The sequence below is a fragment of the Polyergus mexicanus genome, unplaced genomic scaffold, assembly GCF_030449975.1.
Source record: "Polyergus mexicanus isolate NDT 795.1 unplaced genomic scaffold, iyPolMexi1.0 SCAF_25, whole genome shotgun sequence".
Taxonomy (NCBI): domain Eukaryota; kingdom Metazoa; phylum Arthropoda; class Insecta; order Hymenoptera; family Formicidae; genus Polyergus; species Polyergus mexicanus.
In genome coordinates, this window is record NW_027223345.1 from 4946106 (window position 1) to 4969908 (window position 23803).

Genomic DNA, 23803 nt, shown 5'->3' on the forward strand with positions numbered 1-23803 from the left:
AATTGTCTTATCAAAAGGCAATATGTTTAATATGTTTTGTAAAGTTTTCTTTTTTTATTTTATATTTTGTTATTTATATATCTTTCAATCTAATATAAAAAAATAATGTGTACAGTTTTAAAAGTATTAATGTTAAAATATAGTGAAAGGATTACTATGTAATAATTTCAATCATTTTTGTATTGCTAAATCGATTGAATGACCCTTTAATAAATTTAATTATATGCCAGATCAGCATCGATAATTATAAGATATTTCGAAAAATCTTCATTTGCTATATTAATTTAATTATGAGATACCTTGAAAGATCTTGCTCTGTTAATGAGATTCCTATAATTATCTCGAATTAATTCGACGCAGTTTCTTTGGACATTTCGCGATTTCTGCGATGCACGTTGATGTCTCATTTCTTCTGTTGCCAATCAACATTGACAATTTATCGTAGCAGGCGCAGGGTACCTCTCGATGAGCGGAGTCATTTGACATGTTCCAGATAACAAGACGCAGCGAGCACTATTATACGATCGTATTATTGTGCGAATGCTAAGATACGTCATAACTGTAATAAAAACGTAAATAAAATTAAAATTTTTTAAGTTTGAATACAAAGTCGTGTCTAAACCTTGTGATTTGCGAATGTATTCTTGTTTCGAATATTTAATAGATGTAATTTAGGAATACATTAGCATTTATTATCGAATATAGTTATATATACGAGGGCTATTCATAAAGAAGCCGAACTTTACAAACTTTATAAACGTTCGAATGTAATGGGGGCCATCCGCTTTTTGGCACTATGTAGTGGGGTTCCGTAGTAATTCTTTCATATCACACTAAATATGACACTATTGTTCTTAATTTATGTTTTATGATGGCTTAAATAAAGTTGCGTTCGACGTTCATGGCGATTTTCTGTTTTTGTAATAGTACGGAATCCTATACTATATTTTTTTCACTCTCCTCTATTGTTTAAAACGGCGGCCTTTCAAGATCGATTTTAGTTTTTTGAACAAGAAAAAGTCCACAGGAGAGTAAGGTGGCTGAAGAGCAACAGCTGTGTTTTGCTAAAAACTTATTGATAATTCAGATAGCACGTAACGTGCTTTAGACGTCTCAAAGACGTTTTTCGGACATGTGTGCTGTGTGGGAAGAAACGATGCGTGTGCGGGTGCATTATCCTGGTGCAGCATCGATGAATTGCTGGCCCACGTCTCTGGCCGTTTATTCTCACTGCCTTTAAAACAAAATTTAACACACACATGTTATTCTTCGAAAGTTCTCACCTTTTTCTTCTAGAATCTAGAAAATCGCAACAAATGCTGAACACAACCTCATCCAAGCCGCCATAAAACGTAAATTAAGAACAATAGCGTCATGCTTGTTGTGTAAGAGATTTGCTAAAAAATCCACTATGCACTGCTAGATAAAAAATTTACTACGCAGTGCTAGAAGGTGAATGACTCCACATCATCGTATTCGGGCGCTTTTTTTAAAGTTCGGTTTCTTTATAGACAGTTATTTTATATACATATATATTGATAAAAAGGAAATGTTTCGGCAATAATTTTTAAGATATGTATTTTTATGATCTTTAATTATTATACAAGTGTACAAAGTGTAGATATATATTTTTGTAAGAGTGTGATGGATAGACGATGATTACTGTGTTTATAATATTTTTTTAAATGTTCTATCACAAATCTAATAATATTTGAAAGAATTATTCGCTTTTAGATAAACGGATGGCCTTTAACCCTAAAAACCCCACACACATATACAGATATACCGGCAGTATAAGAGATGGAATTTAAAGGGATTCGGCGGTTATGCATTCTGGGAAGGTGTGCACTGCGAAATGCAGCCGCGATGGATATTGGATGTGGATGATGGGGTAGCCGCGTCGTTTCGCGCACGGGGCGAGGGGGCGGCAGCCATGGGGTAGCAAAGCTAAGCCAGTAATGCAATAACTTGAATAGAGGGGCAGGCAGGCGGAAAGAACATAACGTACCCCTCCGAGGGGCATCCCTTTCCCCATCTCTCTTTTGCTCTCTCTTAGTCTAACTCTCTCTTTCTATCTTTATTTTCGGAGTACAGGGCGTACATACGAATCTGTGCACGTATAACCACCGGCACGGTGTACGACGAAACGTGGCTCGAGGGTGGTTGCGGGGTTCTTCACCCCCCCTGACTGGGAAGGTACCCCACGTACAGTCGGTCACGTTAAAAGGCTTTTAGTACTCACTCGTTCGCCGTTATTGAATCTCGAATCGCTCGCTTGGGGTTGAGTAGTAACTGGAGGAATTGCATTCGTACGTTCGCTAGATGCATCTTTTTATATTATTGTCTTATCGCTATCAAATTCTTTCTAAAAAATTTAATTCTCTCATAAAGGGATCGGGAATCGGTACGATACCGATAGGTTTGACCGATCGATTACATTTTAGATGTTGAATCGATACACAATTTTCGATGTTGGAAATAAGAAAAACAATATATATATATATATATATATATATATATATCAATTATATTTTCAGTATCATAAATGAACAAATGATGGATGTTATTTCCAAGGTACAATATCAAAATTTTAATTTGTTGATATTATTTCGAATTTTTATTTTAATATTTGTGAGATATTTTACAAACATGGAATCGCTTTTATGTTATAAAATATAACAATTCTCAAGTTCTTTCTATATTATCTCATAACCGATATTCAAATATCATGATAATTCTTACAAATTTTAAAATTCTATTGATGTAAAACCCATTGGAAATTATACGAAAATTAATATTTTCTTATTTACTTATCAAAAGATTGTATTCGCGCGTCTCCATTTTAGCTAGTTTACTTTATCGACTACATATAAAATCTATTAAAAATTATAATGCATTATACTGATCTGCTAATTATAATATTTTTTATGAAATTAATATGTTTTGGAAACGGGAGATAAACGATACGCTATAACGATGAAAATTGCCACGAAAAGTCATACAATCGTCTCACACCCAATATGAGACTTCATCGCTCATCGTAATCGTCACCGTACGATATTACAAAGACTCCCTAATGAAACTTAGAATTAGCGACGCGATTGACTGTACCTGTACCACAGGAGGGTGATCCCGAGAGTTAAATCCCGCGACTCAGGAACGAAAGCGGGGGTGAGGGGATTGAGACGGGGGGATGGTCGATGCTCTCCTAGTCAAATACGGGGGAAGAAGACAGAACGAGCGAGTGAATGAATGGCTACCAATCTGTTCCATCCCTTTGTTGGAACGGCTCGTGCCGCGTGTGCAAATCTACCCCCGTTTCGCCCCTCTGCCCCCTTTCTCCCGATCCCCTGGTCACCCCTGCGAATCCTACCATTGCGCACACGCCTCACACCTGAGCACAATGGGCGGCCGATTTCGTTTCTCCCTCGGTTCTATACCTTCTCGTGTTTAAATATTGTATTTACATGCCGAGTCTGAACGTCCGCACGTATTTCGTGTCTTTATTCCTCGATCTTTGCTGTTTTCCGCTTCGTGAAAATACCGTGCGCTTAAATATCTCGATACATGTATATTATGACAGTAAAATCGTCAAGTGAAAGTAAAGGAAGCGAATTCACTGAAATATATGTAATCATTTTGGCGATAAAATTCTTAAAGGCTATAATTTGTCTAATACCGGATTATATAATTTTGCCCTCGATTCTATTGATTTTTCGTTTTTTTATATGAATAGTTTATAATTGGAATTTAAAATGTGACATGTAGTTCTTAAAATGAAACAGATAAAGTTCGTATCTGTATGTAGCTAATATTTTTTAAATGTTTATCACACAATACGTCTATTAAATAAAATTAGCAATATATATTTATAGAATGCCTATTAAATAGATTTATTAAAAATAAATATACATATTAATTTTTTTTCTAAATATATCCCTATATTTTTTAACTTTTTAAATTTTGTTCTTATGAAAGATTTCGATCACGGAGAAGTATGCTTATCGTTAATATAAAAGTAATTTTTTTAAATAATTAAATATATCAAGCATTATTTTATCATATTCTCTTTTAGTAAGAATTTTAAATGAATATTGCATTTCTCATTATACAAGTCATGATTTCTATGGATTCGTGAAAATTATTACAGTCCTTCACACGAATAATAACAATGTAATTTATGCTGTCAAGTTTATGTTACAGAGCGATTTGAATATAAGAGAATCGGCACAAAGGATGTTGCGGCTAACGAGAAAAATAAAACGGAGCGATTTATCGTTATCAACGTGTGCAGAAATGAGTAATAAAGATGAGAGCTGTAAATAAATATTGTATTATATACACTGCGCATATTCACACACACACACATATACATAGAATAAATATTCATAAATCTTCCAATGAAAAGATGCGCGATATTAATTCGTTCTCCTATGTCCTATAAAAAAGACTTTTTTTGTTTGACCTACAATCCTATACATATCGCTTGGAAATAATATGTGTGAGAGAGAGAGAGAGAGAGAGAGAGAGAGAGAGAGAGAGCGAGAGAGAGAGAGTGAGAGGGGGGAGGGGGGAGGGGGAGGGAGAGAGAAGAGAAAAAATTGAATGAAATAGCATAAATTAATAAAAAAATCTATAAAATTTAACATCAGAGCGTAACTAAAGATTTTTTTACGCACCGATAGTTTAATCGATTAAAACGTGAAGAAATAAATTTGAATTTAACTTTTCCAGCTTTAACAGATTAATCTTCTTAAGTTTTTGAAAAGCAGATTAAACTATTGTATTGAATTATTTCAATTATTCTTGATTGCATGAAATTTTTAATTTGTTCTCCTTATTTTTGTCTCTATCTATCTTTTTTTCCTCTCCTTTCTCTATTTGTGTTTTTTAAAGTAAGAAAAATGTTTCATTCTTTCTCCCAACGGATTAATATCAATGTATTCGCTTATCTCAACGCATGTTTCAGACGGTCGAATATTTTCGTACGAAATACTACAGTGAGACGCTTTTTGCCCATACCACTCATCTACCATATAATCATAAACTTATCGTCAATTTCAATTTCAGTAGCGCGCTCTTCTAATGATTCATAAATTTCAATACATGTGGGTCCACGTGTACCTGATCAAAGGCTATTTAGCTCAGTGTATATCTTAACAGTTCGTAGGTGCGTACGAATGATGATCGTTAACGAACATGCGGGCACCGTGGTGGGAATTCCACTCAATTTAAGTGTAATTGTTTAATTGAGGATCTCCTCGCCGAAGCGCTCGTCGCATAAATTGGTCGTTTACGGTTCCGTTTTCTCGTCGCATATTTTCGAGAGCTTTACTTAGCATAGCACAAAAATTACGATAATAATTCCATATCATTTAGTCGCAATCCTTCACTTATTCTTTATTTTTATCATAACAAGGAATTTATTAGTGAAATATTAATCGACTTTTTGACTTCTCTTAGTATGTACCATATATGTACAATATATATCCTATTTTTGCTAGAAAAAAATATACATATAAATATAATGAAATTATTGTAAAAAAAAATAAAAACGAAGACAATATTTTTAATTCAACAATATATATATATATATATAATGCATTTTATTTTAATTCTATTATTATAATTTTAATTCTATTATTTTTATCTTTTTATTTAATTAGAGAATCAATATAAATATCAAAAATGTAAAATATAATATTTATATAAAATAAATATTATTTTTGACTATATTGAACACAAGTGATCAATTCTACAATATATTCTAATATATATTGACACGCGTAAAAGTACATCTAACAGAATACTACAATATTTACGTATTTACTTGTAATTACTGTGTACATGTTTTGTATTATAAGAAATCTAAAAATAATAAAATGCATTTTTAATATCTGTTGGTTTAAAAATAAGCTGTTATTGGTGATATTGACATAATTAATATCAAGTAAAAAGTTAGTTAGGATATATTATCTCTAATATACATCTTGTCTATTATTCTGATATAATTTTATAAAATGATTCCTAGGTATCATCTCTCTGTATCTGAATGTAAGTATCACGCAGGAAAAGATACGGAAGGAGAGAAATTGCGATAAGACGGAAACGGCACGAGCGAAATCTCCGCGATCGTGGAAAAACGATATAATATATATTTTAGGAGAAGAGAGATTGTGTTTCCACGATCGTTACGGGAAGGATATAGCGACGGGGATGAAAATCGTGCCACGTGGCCCGCGGGTACTCCAGGAAGAACAAGGGGAGAACTTGGACTAGCATTACCGGCCCCGGCCCTGGCGAACGTGAGTTACCTTTACTGCGTTTGCTATTCTCCATTGTGCATGACTACGATACGGGACCGTGTAGGGGAGGCTGCGAGAGAGATCGCATGAGTCATACGAAGGCGAGCTTCGTTCACATTGGCGTAGTATGCACATCTTTCCGAAGGGTAAGTCCTGTATTCCGAAATATATAACGACATTTCATTCGCAACTTATCTTTTTCATCATTCCTTAATATTGTTCCGTTCGTTCCTAGCACGTATTTAGTATATTTAGTACGCAAAATATTCAACTAAAATAATATGATTTTTTTTTACTTGTTAATATATGAATTGAAAATTATCTCAATTAAATATGTTTGAGATGTTTTCCGCATAAAAAAAGCGGTAAAAAAAGTACTTAAGAATAGAAAATTGAGAGAATGAAAAAACATTATTAAAGGACTCTCAGTTGCATAAAATATATAATGAAAATGATAAGAAAATAATATTCGTAGAAACATATTTTATAAATTAAATGAAATTTGATAACATAATTTTATTAATTGTATATTATACAGATTAATAATATTATATTAATAAAATATTATTCTATCTCTACTTTATTTACATTCTATATAATTATTGTTATACTTTGAAAGATGATATAGAAACTTTTTTTTTGGCAAATATAAAAATAGTTAGATATTTTTGATTGAAAGATAAAATAAAAATTCTATCTTGTTTTCATCTTCTTTTCTTCTTCTTGTTAGAATATAATCTTTTTTATAATATTTTAATATAAATAATACTTGTCTCTTTATATTTATCTATCTTTCTCTCTCTCTTTTTTTCTTTCTTTCGGCACTTATATAGAAAGCAATATTTTCCGTGAAAGAAAGAATAGTAAAATGTCTTAATTAACTTGAAGACAATTATTTCCACGCAATAATATACCATGAATATAATCTAAATATTTGTGCAAATCGGAGAAATAGTTAAATGGATTAATTAAATCAACTTTAAATTAGCCAAGGAAGAGTTCTACAGCGATAAGTATATCTATACGGATACACGAAAATGATTTCTAATTTTATTCGTGATTCGTGGCATACAATTAATCGAAATGACAACAATCTCGAAATCATCGATCCACTATAATAATCGTAGAAAAGAATTCGTCGCGACACGTCGCGTACCTACGTCATTGCGCCGGTCAATGCATCAATCCGGTCTGCATCTGTATGTATTTACGCTTGGGTGGGGACGAGGGGGTGGACGGGACGGGGGGAAACCCCTATGTGACATCATCCCCCACGCGGGCGCGCGCCCGCTTCGTTTCGCTGGCTGACTTCTGTCGCCTAACTCCAAAACACCCCTGGACCCTGCCACCTCCCTTTACCTTTAATCTTTATCAATCCATCCAGCCGAGTCGACGAATCGAACGCACGAACATGCACGAGACGGGACGCACGAGATGCGGACGCCACCGCGTATTATTCACGGCCGATAGCGCCTTCATCCCCTCCTCCCCCTTCGCCGCTTGATCCGTCCATATCTTTCACCGAGTTTCACCCTCTCTTCATTCTCATTTTGTTTCGCCCGTATGTACCCTTCGTACTCTCGTATCCTAAAGTCCTAAACAGTTCGACGAATGGGAATGCACGAATTGTTAATTGCGAGACGCAGATATCAGTTTTTTTCTTATTCTCTTTTCGCCCCATTCCCTCCACACGTTCCGATCTATATTCTATCTATTTATTAACGATATTAATGTTAATATTAGCAATCCCAGACAGAACAAAAATATAGCAAAGAGCATCTTAAAAATATCTAAAAACTGATAAGATGTTTCTTAAATCTTTTTAGATTTCGTCAACAAGTCGTTTTTTTAAACGTCTTTTAGGAATATACTGTCCGGGATATTAATAATGACAATTAAGCGTTTTTGTCTTATTTCTAACAATAAGTAGATATTTTTCATCATCGGTCTCGTAATTTAATAGTTTATCAATTGTATGCTTTTTGTATATATGCATCATATATTTTTAATTAAAAACGAGTTGGTCGAAAATTTAATTTGGATTAAACCCAGTCTAATATATATATATATATATATATGATAAAATATTATATGTAAAAAGTATTTTTATTTGTATATTATATATATTTACACTCACCATCTAAAGGCCAATTTTACCAAGTCCGGTTAGAAGGTTAGATGAATCGACGGTTAAAATTAGCAAGGTGGCCAACAGAAAATAGAGATTAAGAAAAAGCAAGCATTCATATCATTTTAGGTAACCACTGAAATTAGCCCTAAAAGAGAAACAGAGTTTTTCTTTCTTCATTGCGTCATCTTTAATACACTATATATTAATTGTCAAGTTAATATTTCGTTTATATGAACAGGCTTCTATATATGTATATATATATATATTTTTGAAAGAAATAGAAATTTTTCTGTGATAGCTAATCTCTCCGTAAACAAATTACGTTCAAACATTTACGAAGAATTGATTGTAGATGGCAGTATCATCGCAGTTTCATGTTTTTAACCAAACTTTCCGCTCTTCTCGTTTTTCCTCATTGTTAAAAGGAGACAGTTAAACGGTGATGTTTGCTTGTACTGGAAATTTTGTGGCGCCAATCGCGCTATTTTCTAATTTTACGTAATTTGTTTAATTATTTTCGAAGATGCCAGCGTTTTTGAAGCATATCGAAGTTGAGAACTTTAAATCTTATAAAGGAAAGCTTATTATCGGGCCATTGAAATCCTTTACGGCAGTTGTTGGCCCCAATGGATCTGGTAGGTTATTAATCTGTGTATCAACAATAAGCGCATTTAGGCGAACGAAACAGTTATGGAATCATTAAACAATAATTATCTGTATGATTACCGATACCTATAGATCTATTGAATCAGATCAGCGTTTTCGGAAATCCCATAACGGTTGTATTTCGTTAAAATTATGATGATATTTTATCCTATATATGTGCGTGAAATTTGACAAGCTTTGTATGAATTGTCACGAATTCTTATTGTATGTTATATAGGAAAGTCTAACTTTATGGATGCTATAAGTTTTGTTATGGGTGAGAAAACTAGCAGCTTGCGAGTCAAGAGATTCAGTGAACTCATTCATGGTGCATCTATTGGGATGCCAGTAGCACGAAGGTATAATTTCACATACAATACTAATATTTATATTAATTTAAAGATATACATTACGGGCTTACATTAATCTAAGCATTTCTTTGAATTGTATATATAAAAATTTGTAAACTTTTCTTGTTGAATATAGCGCCTCAGTAACAGCTGTATTTGAATTGGAAGATGGAACTGAGAAAAGTTTTATGCGTTCTGTGCAAGGTTCTTCTTCTGAACACAGAATAAATAATGTTGTAAGTCTCACGCTTGGATATATCCTTACATACACATAATTAAAGATTTTCAAAATATTTTTTGTCACAGCTTGTTAGCAGCCAAGGATATCTTAGCGAATTGGAGCAGCTTGGTATTAATGTTAAGGCAAAGAATTTTCTAGTATTCCAAGGCGCAGTTGAATCTATAGCTATGAAAAACCCAAAAGAGCGCACTGCTTTGTTTGAGGAGATTAGTAATTCTGGTGCATTGAAAGCAGAATACGAAAGGTAAGTTTCCCTCTCTAAATGTCATTATATGATATATTATATAATTATATAAAATTATAATATGATGATGTGATTGTAAATAATAAAAGTAAAATTTTAGATTAAGAACAGAAATGTTGAAAGCTGAAGAAGAAACTCAATTTTCATATCAGAAAAAGAAAGGAATTGCTGCTGAAAGAAAAGAGGCAAAGTTAGAAAAAGAGGAGGCTGAAAAATATCAACGTCTTAAGGAAGAATATGTATGTTTAATTTTAATATAATATTTAATATATTTTATAACAGGGAGAAATTATAAAGATATATATATTCTCTCTCTCTCTCTCTCTCTCTCTCTCTCTCTCTCTCTCTCTCTCTCTCTCTCTCTCTTATGTGTTTATATAATTATTAACAATAACAATTTATCTTTTGTTTTTAGGTGGAAAAACAAGTAGAGTTGCAACTATTTCGATTATTCCACAATGAGAAGGGTACTGAAAATTTTGAAGTTTCTCAAAAGAAGAAACAACACGAGATTGAAAAAATTGAAAAAAAGAAAGAGAAAGCTGAGGAGTTACTGAAAGAAAAGAAAAAGGATGCTGGTAAATTGGGGAGAGATCTTGCTAAGATAGAACAGGATATTCGAGAGGTGGAAGTGGAAATTACAAAAAAGAGACCGACTTTTATCAAAGCCAAGGAACGAGTCGCACATATGCAAAAAAAGGTGGAATCTGCCCGTAAATCTTTGGCTCAAGCGCGTATTGCAGACGAGGCTCATAAGAAAGACATACACGAACTGCAGGAAGAATTACGACAAGTAGAAGAAGCTAAAGCTGCTTATGAAGCGAGTATAGCAGGACAATCACAATTGCAAGGAAGGGATGTGCAATTGGAAGATGAACAGGTATATAGTATGAATTGCACGTCTCTTGCATAATATATAATTTATGCAGCTATATTATTAATAAAATACTTTTTTTTTCTAAATTTATGTATATATAATTCAATTTATATGAAAATATAAATTTTTAATTAATAAATAAAATAATTTAGGTACAAGAATATAATCGCTTAAAAGAAGAAGCTGGTAAACAATCCGCGAGATATCTTCAACTTCTTGATTCAATCAATCGCGAACAAAAATCGGATCAAGACAGACTCGACAACGAAGGTAGAAAGAAGACTGAGATTGAGAATAAGCATAAACAGAAGGGTCATATGCGCGACGAGGCTCTCAAACGAGTAGAAAAGTTGGAGGAGCACATAAGAACGTCGGAGGCTGCGTTAGAGGATCAGAAGAAACTTAGAGCTGATCTACAATCTGATGTGGGCACATCGAAAGATAAGATCCAAAATTTACAGCGGGAATTGGAAAGCATCTCGGAGCAACTTGGTGATGCTAAAGTTGATAAACATGAAGTATCCAGAACCAAGAAAAAGACGGAAATTGTGGAGAATTTTAAGCGTCTGTTCCCAGGAGTGGTGCGTTTCTCTCTCTCCTCAATATCTGTAAGTAGAAACAAAAGAATTATTTTTCCTTTTTTCCAGTACGATCGCATGTATAACATGTGCGAACCAATACACAAACGATACAATGTTGCAATTACGAAAGTACTTGGCAAATACATGGAGGCTATTGTAGTAGATACTGAGAAAACGGCTAGACAATGTATCCAATATTTAAAAGAACAGTACCTTGAACCGGAAACATTTCTTCCACTTGATTATATCCAAGCTAAGCCACTAAAAGAACGTCTTCGGTAAATAAATTAAATAAACCTTTATTACATAGAGTCTTACAACGATAAAAATAATACGAAAATACTATTTTTATATTGTCTAATCATTTTGTATGAATCTTGCAATGACAATTATGCTATTTTGCAGTAATATACAAGAACCTAAAAATGTGAAACTGCTATACGATGTATTGCATTTTTCTCCAAAGGATATTGATAGAGCAGTCCTTTTTGCAACTAATAATGCTCTTGTATGTGAGACACCAGAAGATGCAAATAAAGTAGCATACGAAATGGACAAGAAAACTAGATATGATGTAAATATATATATGATATTGGCTTGTAAATAAAAAAATAATAATGTTGTGAAAAATACATAATGTATATGTTGAAATATTTATAGTGCGTCGCATTAGACGGTACGTTTTATCAAAAAGCGGGAATAATATCTGGTGGCAGTTTGGATCTCGCAAAGAAAGCAAAGAGATGGGATGAGAAACAAATGTCTCAATTGAAGGCTCAAAAGGTAATGCGGGTGGTTTTTTATATATATATATGTTATAGGGATACAAATATTTTAATTTACAGGAAAAATTAACGGAAGAACTGAGAGAATCTTTGAAAAAATCGCGCAAAGAATCTGAATTGAATACAGTTGAATCTCAAATACGTGGTTTAGAAACTCGTCTAAAATATAACAAAAGCGATTTATCTGCAACAGTAAGCATTACATACTGTATTGTTTATAAAGAGTATACTTATTTAAAAATTCATTGATGAAAATTTAAAAAGATATCATTGAAATTAAAAGATACATTTATCAAATTTTTATTGTAGCAAAAACAAATTACGGATCTTGAGGTGGAGTTAGATGGTCTACAAAACGAATTAAACATGTTTGGTGTAAGTTGTGACACATTTTACACACACACACACTATATAAATGCATATTCGAAATAAAAATATTTCATTATTTTTTAAATCGCTTATATGTAGCCTGCAATAGCTGCTATTGAAAAAACCATGACTGAAAGGGATCAAGAAATACAAAATATTAAAGAAAAAATGAACAATGTTGAAGATGATGTATTTGCTAGTTTTTGTGAGCAGATAGGAGTTTCAAATATCCGTCAATATGAAGAAAGAGAATTGAGGTATAACGAAAGAGCTATATGTCATTGAAGAGTTATATTATCTTACATTTATATGCTAAAATCGAATATATACTATTACTCTAGATCACAACAAGAAAGAGCAAAGAAGCGATTGGAGTTCGACAATCAATGCAATCGTATTTATAATCAATTAGATTTTGAGAAGCAACGTGACACAGAAAGTATGTATTATTCAAATATTTTATGTAAAATTTCATATATCATGAATTTGTTCATTCTCACACTCTTACATAAAGAAGTTTTTTTTATCTCGTACAATCTCTGTACGATGTTATCGTACATTAACTATGTTATTAGCTTTTGTATTATTTAATATTATTTATAATGCAGGCAATGTTTTGCGATGGGAACGAGCGGTTCAAGATGCAGAAGATAAACTTGAATCCGCAAAACAAACAGAACTGAATCAAAAAGCGGAAATCGATCATGATGAGCAGCAAATGGAGCAGTTAAAATCATCTCGTAATGCAAAGAAGATGGAGGTTGATCAGAAGGAAGATGAAATCGGTAAAGCGAGACGTGAAGTAGGAGCAATCGCGAAAGATATTCAGGCAGCTCAGAAGCAGCTTAACGCGATTGAAACAAAAATTGAACAGAAAAAAGCCGAACGACATGCTATCCTCATGCAATGCAAGGTTTGTTGAGTGTACTTGATATGAAATGATTATCTTATTGTATATTATATAACTACAGTATATATATTATTTTAAATTACTAAATGTGTATTTTTAACAATATATTCAGATGGAAGATATTGCAATACCTATGTTGCATGGAAATATGGAAGATATAGCAGGTGAAACAAGTACGACAAATGGTAATGAAACCAATACTGATTCATCAATTAGCACACAGCAACAATACGAACGTGAAAGGAGGATTACTATAGATTACGCACTTTTGCCGGAAAATTTGAAGGATATTGAAGAAGAAGATATAAAAAAGACAACTGATAAGTTGACGAAAATAATTAATGATTTGCAAAATACGATACAGCGCATACAAGCTCCAAATATGAAGGTTTGCAAAAACTTATATATTGAATATGACATTAATAAATATAAAAAATTTTACAATATAGAAATATTCTTCCTTTCTCTCTTATAGGCAATTCAAAAATTATACTTGGCAAAGGAAAAGCTACAAGAAACTAATGAAGAATTTGAACAGTCTCGCAAGAAGGCAAAGAAAGCAAAGACACAATTCGAGAAAATAAAAAAAGAACGACATGATAGATTCATGGCATGTTTCGAACATGTAGCGAACGAGATTGACCCTATTTATAAAGTTTGTAGATTAATGAATTTGTATAGAAGTATTTATATATAACTTTTCTTTTTTCTCATTTATAATGATTGTTTCAGAGTCTAGCAAAGAATCAATCTGCACAGGCATTCCTTGGACCAGAAAATCCTGAAGAACCTTACTTGGATGGCATTAATTATAATTGCGTGGCTCCAGGCAAACGCTTTCAACCTATGTCCAATCTATCTGGTGGAGAAAAAACAGTCGCGGCATTAGCTCTATTATTTGCAATTCATAGGTTATATTTATATTTTAAATATACAAAATTAAATAAATTAATGGTACAATTCGAACATATAATTAATATTTATTCTTATTTGTTCATATTTAGCTTCCAACCTGCGCCATTTTTTGTCTTGGACGAAATCGATGCGGCTCTCGATAATACTAACATAGGAAAAGTGGCGAGTTACATTCGTGACAAAACGACTTCACTACAGACGATCGTTATATCATTGAAAGAGGAATTTTATTCGCACGCAGATGCTCTTATTGGAATTTGTCCAGACGTACGTAAATTATGCGATTATATGAATTATATGTCATATATATATATATATATATATATATATATATATATATATATATATATATTATTTATTTATATTTATTTTTCGTCTATTGCTGATTATAAGATTTTTACTTGCATTTCAGGTAGGCGAATGTTTGGAAAGCAAAGTGTTAACACTCGATTTAACTACATATCCTACGCACATTAATTAACTCATAAACAGTTATTAATTTAAGAAAGATTGTTGTTGTCTTTTTTTATATCTTTGTGATGGATAACCTTTAATTGTGTTGTGGGAGAAAAATGAATATTAATACGCAAAATGCTAATTATTATTATTGTATTTCTAGATTTATTTTATTCACATTCATGATACTATTTTGAGATCACTGCAAGACCGTAGTATCATACTTTTAATAGATTAGGTAATATCTTTTTTTCAATGTAAATCAGAATAGGAGTGAGAGTAATTGCAAATATGACAATTATAACTTATGTTGTGATTAATGTAAATAACTTTTAAAAAAACTTGACTTTAATAAAATCTTACGAATGAAGTTCTAAATTTGCAAATATAAGATTTATTTCAATGCGCATTCTTGAATGCACCATTAATCATGATATAATATATATTTTATACTAAGAAATATGAAAGAGTAACCAAATAGCATACAGGCAAATTCTGTAAGGCTTAACCGGCCATATAGGAGAGAAGAAGAAAAGTAATAAGAAAGTAAATCTCAAGTATAGTAATTGTTCATTGTTAATATCTTATAAATGATAATTTATTTGTTATATTATATTGTAACTCGTTTATTTAAGATATATATACGTGCTCGTGTGTGTGTGTGTGTGTGTGTGTGTGTGTGTGTAAAATTTTATTATTATAATTGCTCTGTTGAATCCAAAGTAAGTAAGCGAATACAAGTAAATTATAACAAACGAATATATATATATATATGTATATATATCGAGTTTAAAAGAAAGTTGTAAATTATTAATTTTTTTTTAATGTTTCTTTTTTAGATAATTTTTATAAAATTTGGACTTAGTCGTTTTATACTGGTTACTATTTTATATTTAAATAACGGCGCGATAATTAGCTTGGAATATAATTTCACTTCATTTATCGATTGATAACCAATCAGAACGGTAAGTTCAGAGGCGTTTCTGTTTTTCAATTGTTCAATCAAATAATTCAAATTTAAGACCGTTAGAAGATTTATAGACTTTAACGGACTTGCAATTGTCGTCCACTTTCATCCACTGTGCTTTTCGTGATCGATAAAATGCCGACTTCTTTGAAAGTTATTACGCTTTTCAATTTTAAATCGTTTAAAGGCAAAATAGTAATCGATAATATCCAGCCTTTTACGGCTATTATCGGTCCGAATGGATCCGGTAAGATTTTTTATGATACTCTACAACCTCCAATTTACTTAATCAAGAAAAATATTATTTCTCTATATTTTTTTAGTTCTTCTTTCTTATTTTTTTTTTTCATTTTTGCAAGATAAATAAAATTAATACAATCTAAATTCAATTAAAATCTTTGAAATAAATTTAAATTTTTTATTTTTTTTCTCTTTTAATATATATATATATATATATATATTTTTGCTTTTTTTACTTCTATTTTTATATATTTCAATCAAAATGTGTAAATATTTTATATATGTATTTTAGGAAAAACAAATATTATGGATGCTATAAGTTTTGTATTAGGGGGGAAGTTAAGTGCTTTGCGTGTTAAACACCTCAATGAACTTGTACATGGAGCTTTCACGGGGAAGCCAGCAATAGAAGGGTATTAAAGATGTACTTTCTTTATGCTTTAATTTATTTTTTATCATATTTAATGTTTGATATTTATGCTATAGTGCTTATGTAACAATAATATTTTTAACGGGAGACCAAAACCAAGAAAAAAGTTATACAAGATCAATACGAGAGAAAGGCAGTCAGTACGAAATAGATAATAAGGTAAAAATTCTGTTTTTGCACAATTTTTTAAAAATTATTCTTTTCTGAATATACTAATTAATTTATGATCGATTTTATTACGTAGATTGTTACCAGAGACTTTTATATGACTGAATTGAAAGAATTTGGCTTGGACATAAACGCAGGGAACTTTTTGATACCTCAGGGCTATATACAATATTTTGCAACAATAAACATGTCAAAAGAATTGACTGTCATGTTTGAAGAAATTAGTGGTTCCAATGTATACAAAGCAGAATATGAAAGGTATACACTTTTATTTTAATAAATTATACAAATTTATTTACAAGTTTGAAAAAAATTTACTAGACTTTAATGTTATTACAGATTACAATCAGAACTCTTGAAAGTAAATCAGGAGATACATTTTGCGTATCAAACAAAAAAAGAGCAATTAAGAAGAAAGAAATCTGCTATAATAGAAAAGACAGAAGCAGAAAAATATTTACAGTTGCAAAAACAATATGTATATCTCACATCTATTTCTAATCTATATAATGATCTTTTTAGAAGTTATTGTTTGTATCTGTTTTCTTATTTGGTTATAAAATAATTTTTAAATGTTATAGATGGAAGAAAAATTAAAATTTCAATTAATTCAATTGATTTTCATGAAAAAAGTAATTGAACTTTTACAAAATGAGCAAAAAGAAATCAAACTAAATGTAGATGAGCATTTGCAGTACAAGAAAACTGAAATGACTTTATTAAAACGTACTAAATTAAAAGTTAAATCATTATCTGATTTATTGAATGAAATTGAAGAAAACATCATAGAACTTAAAGATAATATTCGAAAAAAGAAGGGAGAATATACTAATCTTAAGAATCATATTGAATATTGGGAAAAAAAATGTAACGACGCTCGCACGTCTCTGGCTAGTGCGATAAAAGCGCGTGATAATTATGACAAAGTTATCCAAGAATTAAAAAATGACTTTGAAACATTAAAAGAATTATTAGAAGAAATAGCATCATCAGAGAATGATATTGTAGAGCTCCGTAATTCTCAGGTGTTATATTATTACAATATATAAAATATTTTAGAAGTACACATGAAATTTTGAATCTCTTATATTTTTTTTATACTGCTACATAAACTTCTAACTGATATAAAAACAATTTATTTAAGGTTAATCGTTATATGATTTTAAAGACTGAAGTTGAGAATCAAGCAAAAGATTTTATAAACCGTATAAATGATTTGATGCATGATCGGCAAACTTATCAATATAAACTTGATAATGAAAATAGGATTAAAGAGGAATTGGAAAATAAAGTAAAAATTGAAACAATAAGAAAAGAACACCTCATAAAGCAAGTTAAAGATTTACAAAAAAATAAATCAAATTTAATGGAAAAAAATGAGGAAAGGCAAAGGTTAGAGAAGGAAATTAGGGAAACACAGGAGAAGTCTTTAAAATTAAAAAACGATATTGCAAGGATTTCAGAGAAACTTGCCGAAGCTGATATAAATAATGACATTATTTCACAGCAGAACAAGAAAGCTGAAATAATAAAAAATTTAAAAGAATCTTTTCCTGGCGTGGTATAATTTTTATCAATCAGAATTTTGATAGTATTATTACGATAATAACTATTTTTTAAAAGAAATCGGGCAATATATGTATTTTACTTTATAGTACGATCGCTTAGCTAATCTTTGCAAGCCTATTCATTCTCGTTATAATATTGCGGTAACAAAAGTTTTTGGTTGGAATATGGATGCCATTGTCGTTGATACTGAACATACAGCAAAGCGATGCATTGGTTTTCTAAAGCAGCACAAAATAGGCGTTGAAAAATTCTTACCGCTTGATTCAATAAAAGTGAAACCTATAAATGATAGATTACGGTAAATTAATAAGAGCTAAAGGATACATTTTATTGATATATATATGTGATAATAATATAATGTAATATTATTTTATAGTAGTGTATTAGAACAGACGAATAGTAAATTGTTATATGATGTACTGAAGTTATTATGTATGGAAATAGACAAGGCAGTTTTATATGTCACTAAAAACACTTTAGTTTGCGGGACTGCTGAAGATGCAAGAAAAATGGCATTTGAAAGTGATTGTCATTATAATGTAATAATAATTTATGGTTAAAATAATCTGTATTTATTATATTATTACATTTTGATATATATATATATATATATATATATATATATATATATATATATATTTGTATAATATTATGTTTCAGTGTGTTTCATTAGATGGATGTTCTTTTCATAGAAGTGGTATTATATCTGGAGGATTGACAGCTCTTACTATAAGAGCAAACCAATGGGAAAATATACAATCTTTATCTGTACTGAAAGAACAAAAGGTTGCAGATTTTTTACAAAATTTGTATAAAAAAATATAATGTATATTATATATATGTATGATTTTAGATGCAATTCAAGCAAGAATTAATAAATTTGCCTAACATTTCTCGTATGCAATCTGATTTTGATATAATTAATAAAAATCAACTTACTGTTGAAATGGAAGTTATTGAGAAGGATATAAAAGACATTGTAAGTATATAATTTTGTGTGCATACATGCATATATGTATATAAGATGTAGAAAAATATTTTATATTATATAGTTTTTAATAGACATTTTATTCAAATAATATACAATACAAAGCTAGTTTGTGTTTTTATAGACAGAAGAAATTAAAATACATGATATAAAATTAAACGATCTCCATAAAGAACTAAGTTTACAAGATGTATGTATACTTTACGTATCATTATTTTTTAAAATTTTTTGTTATAAGCTACATAATAGAAAAATTATTAATTATCTTACATATAATTTCTAGAAGGCAATATCGAAAATTCAACATGATATGCAGAAAAAAGATGAAACGATTAAAATCATAGAGCAAAATATTAATGAAATTAAAAACAGAGTTTTCGTTGATTTTTGTGAAGAAGTTAATGTGCCAGATATTACCAATTATGAACAGAATTTATGGTATGTTTAATCTTTAAATTTTATATGTGTATGTATATATATATAAAAAAATTTATATTATTTTTTTAGCGTATATAAAGAGCAGTTAAACAAGCAAATGGAATATATAAACCGAAAAAATTATATTGACAATCAATTGAAGTTTGAAAAGGATTCCGAGAACGTTAAAAGAGTTGAATTTGAAAGTAAATTTGCGAATTGTATTTGTTAATGTATCATTTTTAAACATTACTATTTTTATATATGTATATGTCAATTTTACGTGAATAGAAAAAATTTGGAGGTGGGAGGACAAATTGAAGCAAGCTAATGAAGAATATGAAAAAGCGTACAAGGAAGAAAAAAATATAAAAACTGCTATTGAACAGGAAGAAACGAAAATGTTAGAGTTACAAAACAATTATAGAACTCAAAAAAAGGATTTAGAGGATGTAAAAAAAAAATTGGTTCAATGCGGATCACGATGTGGCGTTATCTCAAAATCATATTTAGAAAATCAAAAGGCATACATGGCTATACAGAGTAAAATAGAACAAAAAAAAGCAAAATGTGAAACTATACTTAAAGAATGCAAGGTTAGCAAATTTCTAAAAGAGATATCTACTTTAAAAGATCTGTAAATATTAAATATCGAACATCGATTTTTGGTCAATGCTTTTAACAATTTGTTTTGCTTTATACAATTGTTTTCATAGCTAGAAGACATTACTATTCCAATATTATCAGAGACAGTACATGAAAGCAGTTCAAATTCAAATTTAAGTACAGAATCATTGAATGTTTGGGACATAATAATGAATATTGATTTCTCACAAATTTCCGAACATATCCGTAATAGTACAACAGATTTGGAAAATATTATTGACCAATCTAAAATGAAACTTACAGAGATTCAGGATGAACTTAAAACCTTACAAAAACCGAATCTTAAGGTATAAAAGTTTTGTATAATATATATTTGTATTTGATATGATTTTATGAATCAATCTCATATATGAATTTGACAATGTTTAGGCTCATGAAAAGGTCGATTTGATAATACAGCAGATAAAAGATATAAATAAGAAACATAAAGAATTACGCATAAAATCTAATAATATAGGCAAACAGTTCGAGAAGGTTAAAGCAAAAAGACACAAACTGTTTTCGGATTGTCTGGAATGTATTACTGCAGAAATAGATTCTATATACAAAGTAATTATTTTTACGCTTCTTATGATTCCATTTATTAAATAAGGTGTATTTTTATATACATATTATAAATATATTATTTATTTTCTATGCAGAACTTGGCTAATGATGTGTCGGTTCAAGCATTCATTATACCAGAAAATCCCGAGGAGCCGTACGCAAGCGGTATAAATTATAATTGCATACCATCGTCTAAACGTTTTCAGCCATTACAATATCTATCCGATGGGGAAAAATCAATTGCTAACTTGGCGCTTCTATTTGCAATTTTACGGTATATCTTAATTTTATATTAACGAAATGTTTTATGTACATGTTTTCAATGATACGTGTTTCAATGATAACATCCGAAATTCGAGCTACTTCGAAGAAAGTAATCGCAAATACCTTTTCATTTACAGTTATAAACCAATACCATTTTTCATTATGGATGAAAGTGATGCGGTATTAGATAATGTAAATATTAACAAGCTTATTCGCTTCATTCGATCCGAAACGAATAATATGCAAATTATCGTGATAACTTTAAACAAACGTCTGGCTTCACATGCCGACATACTTATAGGAGTTACCACTCAAGTAAGTTGATAATCTACATGTTAACTTTCATCTACATTTAACTTTCTACGACAGTCTATTTTATTGTTAATTTTAGCCTAAGACAAAGTGCACTGAGAGCATGATATTCGCCATGCCACTATTGAAAAAACATTAAAAATACAAGAAGTTAGATAGTTTTGCTATCTGCGATAAAATAATTTAAAAAGTATCTTTTTGGTACATATAATTATTGTAGATAAGATTTTCTTTTAAATTATTATATGTGTCTCATGTGTAAACATGTGTGCGCACACATAATTATTTCACTTATTATTTTTTGCTATTCTTTGAAACGCTAATGCACATATTTGGTGTCACAAATCATCGTAATATTTTTTTTATTATATATTATTTATTTCATAATTATTTTAATCTGACTCTAATAATTATTAATTAGATATTAAATATAGAGATTTTATGAATAAAATAACCGTCCCGTTTTAAACAAATCTCTGTATTTAAAAGGTACAATATAATATATAAGAATTATGAATCGTTTAAGTAAGTTAGGTTTAATTTATGTATTATCTATCTTTGATCTATGGAATCTGTGTACAATGTTACTTCATTAATTGCAGTTTTTAAAATAATTTTATTAAATTTAATTTGTATTTCATGAAAATTAAATAATATATGTAATAAGCATAACACATTTGTTATATTGTAATAAAATATAAAGTATTGTTTAAAGTTGTGTAAAAGATACTTTTGTTTATTCTATACTGTAGATAAATATAATATAATATATTATTTGCATATATCTCTTTCTAAAAAACTTTTTATGACAACATATGCATGCGCGTGCATATGAAGGATTTTATTACAATATTTATAGTAATTACTGCTATAGTGCTATGCTTGGATTAATATAATACAAATGTACTTGGATCTGTAGTACTCGTCAACGCGTGTATGACGCATTCATTTTAATTATAACTATCAAAGACGAAAATGATAATGTAGATGCACTAATTAAAGTATTACATTGGCTGAAACGCTGATGCACTATTCAGTGAAATAAAAAATATATACTAATCGTATTAATTATTCTTTTAATCATTATTTTAATCAATATAATTAATATAATGATTAATTTAAGTGTATGTACATTTACATATTTTGACCGATATAAAGCATTTAGTATATTTCCAAAACTGAAAAGTTTTGCTTACCAAAAGATATAAAAAGATTCCTAGCAATACAATGACAAAACGGTTCTTCGTACGGCAAACCGTTTTATATAATTATTATACTTGATATCATCGGCATACATATAGAACATATAAGCAGTTATATATAGTTGTTCAGATTTTTACTTAAAGGATTTAACGTACAGATGCCGAAATTCTGTAAAAAAAAAAAAAAAAAAAAAAAAAAAAAAAAAAAAAAAAAAAAAACCCGGAAAAATGAATATACTCGCATAAATGTACTATAATTACTTTAATCGTCTTTCTGGATCAAATTGACACAAAAGAAAAGAAAAATTCAGATTTTTTATTGTTGAAGAAAGTATAATGAAATTGAGTCAAGTCAAAGAGATTCATGTGTATACTCTCTCAAAACACATTATAAAATCAGTTTAAGATATATATATATATATATATATATATATATATATTTTCAATTGGATGTCAATGCGAATTCTACATCGAAATTGTGCCGATTGCATTGTCCTGTTTGCTTACATTAAATATAGTAGCAATTCTGATTTATAACTGCTAGTAACGAACGAAGGCGGCGTGGGTCAATGCAGTCTATTACGGCTAACGCCTTGTAAAGTAAGACACACGCTCGGAGAATGCGGCCAAAATGATGTGTGTCTAATAAACTTATTAAGGAAACGGCAGCGTATCGAGTACTTCTGACGCTAACTGATAAAAACTATACGGAACGCTTATTGCAAAGTAGGTCGTTACAATTCGTTGATAGATCAGATGCATATTTGACATAAGGATGCGTATGAGATGATCGAAGCAAAATATAGCTAAAAATCATATTGTGTCAAAAGTTTCACAAGATTGTAAGTGTTCTAAAATTTATTTTTTGATTCTCTGATTTAATAAAATTAAAGAAGAATATCTTAATAAGAAATTAAATATATTTTAATTCTTATAGATGATAAATCTTTTATTTCAGAATAAGATATAATTTTTTTTTGTAAATTTTTAGAAATTTGTTTAATACATTTTTGCTTCCGTAACATTTAGCAATTCGCTTAGAGAGATTGCAGTGATCCATCCAGAATAACTAATTATTTATTAGCAGCAAATCAAGATAAATCATACAATTAGAAATTAACACTCGTAAGAGTCAAATTTACTGTACAAAAATATAAATAACGAATAAATTTTGTTTGTATCATTTTCTGCATCAAAATGGATACAAATTATGTTATGTAATTAA

General features: G+C 30.0%; 2 protein-coding genes and 1 long non-coding RNA gene across 4 annotated transcripts; 2 read left to right on the plus strand and 1 right to left on the minus strand.

Annotated features, from left to right (window-relative positions):
• Positions 1-224: 224 nt before the first annotated feature.
• Positions 225-8484, minus strand: LOC138943201 (uncharacterized). The gene is made up of 3 exons (XR_011448423.1): positions 8443-8484; positions 7665-7900; positions 225-559 (listed from the first exon to the last, which is right to left on the minus strand). It is a non-coding gene; the product is annotated as an uncharacterized lncRNA (long non-coding RNA).
• Positions 6209-15181, plus strand: Smc1 (structural maintenance of chromosomes 1). 2 transcript variants are annotated; one of them, XM_070313790.1, is made up of 21 exons: positions 6209-6305; positions 8960-9071; positions 9320-9440; positions 9568-9667; positions 9738-9916; positions 10017-10155; positions 10332-10796; positions 10946-11374; positions 11441-11652; positions 11780-11948; positions 12035-12157; positions 12220-12351; positions 12469-12534; positions 12628-12785; positions 12870-12967; positions 13137-13441; positions 13551-13826; positions 13914-14093; positions 14171-14349; positions 14443-14620; positions 14766-15181. In XM_070313790.1, exons 2-21 carry the CDS (start codon positions 8960-8962, stop codon positions 14832-14834), a joined length of 3690 nt encoding a protein of 1229 aa, XP_070169891.1. In that variant the 5' UTR covers positions 6209-6305; the 3' UTR covers positions 14835-15181. The 2 variants fall into 2 exon arrangements, with proteins under 2 accessions (XP_070169891.1, XP_070169892.1); XM_070313791.1 differs by lacking the exons at positions 6209-6305; positions 8960-9071 and adding an exon at positions 6354-6451.
• Positions 15182-15696: 515 nt separating this feature from the next.
• LOC138943132 (structural maintenance of chromosomes protein 1A-like) lies at positions 15697-21717 on the plus strand. Its single transcript, XM_070313673.1, has 20 exons — positions 15697-16023; positions 16309-16429; positions 16503-16605; positions 16691-16872; positions 16954-17092; positions 17196-17639; positions 17759-18175; positions 18270-18481; positions 18560-18722; positions 18844-18969; positions 19037-19162; positions 19296-19361; positions 19455-19609; positions 19679-19794; positions 19880-20184; positions 20305-20541; positions 20624-20803; positions 20896-21074; positions 21202-21379; positions 21456-21717. The coding sequence occupies exons 1-20, from the start codon at positions 15912-15914 to the stop codon at positions 21513-21515; spliced, it is 3621 nt and encodes a 1206-aa protein (XP_070169774.1). The 5' UTR covers positions 15697-15911; the 3' UTR covers positions 21516-21717.
• Positions 21718-23803: the final 2086 nt, after the last annotated feature.